This window comes from Corapipo altera, unplaced genomic scaffold, assembly GCF_003945725.1.
Source record: "Corapipo altera isolate COAL_440 unplaced genomic scaffold, ASM394572v1 61167, whole genome shotgun sequence".
Taxonomy (NCBI): domain Eukaryota; kingdom Metazoa; phylum Chordata; class Aves; order Passeriformes; family Pipridae; genus Corapipo; species Corapipo altera.
Genome location: NW_020884949.1, coordinates 2,044,674 through 2,050,213, shown reverse-complemented (window position 1 = coordinate 2,050,213; position 5,540 = coordinate 2,044,674). Strand labels below are relative to the sequence as shown.

Below are 5,540 nucleotides of genomic sequence, written 5' to 3'. Positions count from 1 at the left end.
CCCCCCCCCCCTCCCCCCGCTGCTGACAAGCCTGGCAGCCTGAGATGGAGCACAGGAGCTCTGGTAGAACTCTTGAGGCAAAGGCTTGCAACTGAATGCTGCCCAAGATGTTCTGACTCAGGGGTGAACCCCCGAGGAAGGGACTTGCATGAAGATGCCTCTGCATTTTGTTATATACCTGTGGTGAAGCGAGTCTGGTCCCTGCTGGTAGTCCACAGGTGAGGCCTTTGCTTGGAGTCGAAGGAGAGCCGAGGGGCTTGGAGACCCCCTTGTGTGTATTGAAAAGAGATCCAGCTACAACAACCCAGTTGCGACTACTGCATGGAAGACAGATGAGAAGAACCTGCTGCCTTAGAAGAGACTCCTGCTTTGAGACTGGAAGGGATCTGTTCTTCTTCCTTCCTGGACTTTTATTTGGAGGGGAGATCTGATCCATTGTAAATACTATATGTCATGGTAGAGATAGTTGTGATTTTGTGTATAATGTATTATGATATTTATTTGTACAGTCATTGTAATATATATTTCCCTTTCCCCCATTCTGAGCCTGGTGTGTTTTTGTCTGGAAAACCCATCTCATATTAGGTTGAGATGGGGAAGGGGGCTAGGACTAGGGAATTAGGATTTTGGAGAATCTCAAACCATGACAGTAAGAGATTGTGAAACTTTTGGATTTTTGGCTTGGTTTGGTTTTTGGTTTTGTTTTCCCCCCCGCCCCTTTGAAATTTTCCAAAATACTATCAGAGTGTGAAACATACTGCAGTCTCTAACCAGGAACTATCCTGTTGGTGTGATGCATTGCTAGAGCTAAATGTGTTTTAGTCCTACCTGCCTAAATCCTGTATTTTTTGTTAAGGATTTTTAGCATGCAACAAGGATTTTCAGACAGCTGGAAATCTGGACTCAGCTGACATCTGTTCCTTGACTGCATCATCAAAAGAAATGAATGACTGACAGTCTAGCCAAAAACTCAATTACTTAGATTCTGTTCTTAATTAGACAATGAAAATTACTATTATGAGAACTGGATGATCTTAGAGTGTCTGAACAGGAAACTTCACAAAATGTAGATAAGTGTAGTTATTAGGAGTGTAACTTCAGGAAAGACAGTAACAACTACATTAACATTTTTACTTGAAGACTACTAGTATTTGGAAGCCTATCCTTGACAGAAAAGGCTCAGGATTTCAACAAGTTCAACATCATTTTCCCAGCAGTTTTATGGTACAGCAGCTGCCACACTGAAGGAGTCACAGCAAGTCTATTCACAAAAAGGTGTAGAGCCACCAGCCATGTTCTCTGACATCCCATCTCCAGCTGCAGCACGAATCCTGTGACTTTGGGCCAGTCTCTAATATTCAAGCCAGTACAGCTCTAAGAGAGATGTATCTTGCAGTTTGAAATGCCCCTAAGACAAACATATTTTTAGTACTGGGAGGAAAGAGAAATGGTATGCAAGATAGAGAGAAAGAAGTTTCACAGCACAGCAATATATCGTTGATTGTATATATCAGCAATGCTGATATATACAGAACTGCATCAGATGTCTGCTCAAAGGAAAAAGGCTGAAAAGAAGTCACCTTGGTTTACAGTGTGAGAAAGAAATAACCAATACATAGACCAAACTGCAGATGTGCTCTTCCCATGGCACTGATGTAGACAGTCTCAAATTGAAAAAAAATACTTGCTTATATGCATTAAACACAAGGAAATTAATATAGGAGATCAACTTCCTATTAATATTTCTCATTTTTAGGTCTGTGAGTTTTTTTGAAATGAAGAAAAGTTATTCCTTTTGAAACAACAACATTTCTCCATCATATAGGCAATTAATAGAAATGGTAAATATTTTTCCTGAAAATATTTGTCACTGTATTTTAATTTTTAATACAGTTCAAAGGATAGTCATTCTTTGATATGTTTCATTCAAATAAAGACATAGAGATCAGAAAAAATGTATATTTGATTCAAAAATATAGCTGTTAATCTGGTCTCTTACTTCATTCAGTGAACATCCCTGTCAGATATTTTTCATTTGTTCTTAAAGACCCTTAGTGATGTAAATCCCTAAACCTCCCAGAATATTCTACTATTGCTCCATTATTCTATTTGAAAGTTCAATTTTTTCCATTAGTAATTTCATTTGGTAATATAAACATTCAATTGTACTTTATATAGCTGGCATAATGGGAATGACAAATATTCTACATATACACTCTTCATTTAAAGCTTTCTTGATAAATTTGTGACAGTACTGTGATGCATTTAAAGATGCTCCTGAGGGAAAATAATTTTTAAAACTATTACAAAGCATTCCCTTCAAAATCTTTAGTTTTAAAAGCATTTTTCTTCCAAATAGTTTCTGGATTATTTGGGCCTTTTTGGAACAGAGAATTGCTTTTCCCATGCTAGGGATGAGGGCACCAAGAAAGAACTGATTATTTTGTGAAGACTGTGGTAACATCCTGTGTGGGAGCAGAATGCCAGAATATAGTTCTACAGCCCATGTTTGGTCTCTCAGAAAGCAGTGCATGTCTATCTAGGGAAGAGCACGGAAAAGAAAAGAGAGAGCTTTTTTTAGCATACACTACCACCACACAGAGCCACATATTAGATTATTTTCAAAGAATCACAGAATATGCCAAGAGACCCATGAGGATCATCGAGTTCAACTTATATTGACTTCTATGTAGGGAACCAATAGCCACAAAGCTACTCTAAGACACAGCCCATAAGGCTCCAACTAGTTTAGATGAGGAAATTCCAGTACCCTAATCTATTATCTATATTTTACCCTTTTCATATGTTTTGTCTTTTTATCTTTTATATTTCTAATCTTTTATCTATTCAGATAAGATAACTCACAGATAAGAAACACGTTATATTGAAATGTTATGCTATTTGCAGGAAGATGGATTTCACTCCGTGAAACCAATGGGTTTGGTCATTTATACTTTTAAAATTACAGCAAGTTTGACAACAGTGCAATTTCACTCAATCTGCAAGATCTTGCTATACTATTTCAAATTGTTTAGTAGTCTTCAAAGAAACAGAAAAGATAATGGAATCTATTGCAACTTACGGCTCCAGAACTTTCCCACTGACTGAGAATTTCTTGGATTCAGGCACTGCCCATGAGATAACTGGAAACTGTTTCTGCAACCAGTACAGTTCTCATAACTGTACCCAACACAGGTTGCACAGTTCCTGTGGCAAGGTTCGCATTCTCTAGAGATGTCGTCAGCGAAGAAGCCGTCTCCACACTCACTCACACATGTGCCACCTGCAATAGACATAGCCTGTTATCATACTGACCCCTGTCAACCCTGCAAGGAGGTACCTCATGTATAGCTTATCTCTGTCTCCAGCAAGAAATGGTTTAAGGAAAAGAACCAGTATATAAGAACACGTTATTTTTTGCAGCTACATGAACTCTAATTTTTTTACTATGAAACCTAAATTCAGTTCAGTTGCTTACGCAAGCTTCACAAACTTCAAACCAATCTGCACTTAAATTTATATCATGCTGGGCTTTAATCAATATGCTAAATCCTAGTACATACAAATCTTATTGAAGTCCAGGTCTGGATAAAAGTTTTGTAGTTGAGTCCCAATTATTATACAGTCCCAATGGAAAATCAATTTTAGATATATGCAGATTTTTGGGATCTCTAGTCTCTACTGAATATAAAATTAAACTCAGGTAATCCTGATTCAGTTTAAGGATTGGCATACAAAAGGTTGTTACACTGATAGCTTTTTCAGCTTCCTCTAATTTCAATTAATAAAATTGTAGACCAACAGATCACCTCTGGTTGTGACCACAGTTTTCCATGAGTGTGATGCCACTACTGGGCACCTTCAGCAGGCAATGCAAAAAACCCCTATAATCTCAGGAATTCCTGTGATTAATTTTTGGCACCATGTCTCAACCAGACCCACCTGATTTACAGATTCTTAATAAAGCTAAGAAACTCCTAGTCTTGTGTGAACTTGGCGTGGAATTTAGTGGTTTTAACTGAACTTAGAGTGTTTAAGGCTTGTTACTCCCCATGCATCTGTAAGTCGAAGTAAAACTAGACTTGCGAATAGAAAGGAAACATTTAAGTGTCTTTCCGTAGTTAAAGACAAAATCTGAATCAAAACCAACATTTTTTTATATACCCCAAAGAGTGGAAATTCAAATATATGGATCCTTTGAATCAAATTACACCACTGGCTAACATAACCACCTTACGTTAGTTCAAATGCCTGATTTTGCAAAAGGCTAACTCCCTTCAGTCTCCACTGTCTGACACAGAATAGATTTAAGAATTCAAGAATTTGGATTCAGAATCTTTCCCTAAAGAAAAGGTCTAAAATATTTTTGTAGATATGCCATACTTGGTACTTTGCTTACCTGAGAGATAAAAGCCTTTCTTACAGGAGTCACATTTGTCCTTGTCACAGCTATCACAGTTGCTAGGACAATCTCTACACTGCAGAGAACCTTCATCTCTGTATGTGTTTTCTGGGCAGTATTTATAGCAATACTGCTTATACCTGCAAGATAAAGTAGAACATCATTAGTAAGTTCTTTTGAGGCCATTGAGTTTGTTTTCTATGTGTTTCTAGGGGTGGTAATCATAAAGTTCTAATGTCATCCTAGTGAACAGAAATAATTCCTATAATGAGGATTCAAATTGTATTTGTGGTTATGTTACTTATTCAACTGACCAAGACATGTTTTCTAATCTCATGATTCCTAAGTATAATTAATTTGATTTTTAAATGAAAGCACAAAAATGAACACATGCTTAATTAGAAATTACTGTATTGCTGTGTAAAGAGCTGATGGCTTGTAAAAACATATAATCCAATGCTGTAGTTTGTAGATAGATTGTAACCAACACTTTCTTTTGTCATGGTAATTTTTACAGAGATCTCTTAACTGTCTTTTTGAAAAGCAGTAGAGTTCTTTTCTCTCCACTTAAGTTAAGCTTTTAATGAATTATTTTTTCCTTTGCATAAACTCCATACATTTTTATGTCTGATGAACAGCACATACCAGAACTGGACACAACATTCTAAGAGCAAACTAGTTGAAATCCAGTCCCAAAGCACTATTTAATTTTTAGACCCATTATTCATAGTCCTCTCTTCATTTATGCAAAGTTCACATCAGTCCCTAAGGTTAAACAAGCCTTAATTCTGAGTGATTGGTGAGTTTCCAGCATTTCCCAAGTCTTTTCCAATGCTACTGTTCTCAGATAGGCAATTTAAGGAATGAGACAACATACAGAGCACAGGTCTATGTAGTGTACCATGTGTTTTTGCTTTAGAAAAAAGTGTAGGCATGAAAAGCTGTGCAGCTATACTTACATATAATAGTTCTGAATGCATGTTATACAGATTCTTGGATCATCTGAAATTAAAAATGTAAAATTCTGTAAATAATTTTCAGAGTTAAAACCAGAATACTAAAAAGAATCATTGGTACAACATTTTTATTTTAATATTTCTAACACTAAAACAGCTACAGCCATAACAAGAACATTGTT

The 5,540-nt window shown here is 36.6% G+C and overlaps 1 protein-coding gene across 5 annotated transcripts in view; it reads right to left on the bottom strand.

Annotated features, from left to right (window-relative positions):
- The window catches only part of PCSK5 (proprotein convertase subtilisin/kexin type 5), a 257,241-nt gene that overhangs the window by 27,592 nt on the left and 224,109 nt on the right, over window positions 1-5,540 (bottom strand). For all 5 annotated transcript variants that reach the window (XM_027662913.1, XM_027662918.1, XM_027662916.1 and 2 more), the window contains 3 exons: window positions 5,362-5,404; window positions 4,400-4,542; window positions 3,083-3,283 (listed from right to left, as the gene is read on the bottom strand). In XM_027662913.1, the coding sequence (XP_027518714.1) occupies window positions 3,083-3,283; window positions 4,400-4,542; window positions 5,362-5,404 (387 nt within the window). The remainder of the gene's footprint in view (window positions 1-3,082; window positions 3,284-4,399; window positions 4,543-5,361; window positions 5,405-5,540) is intronic.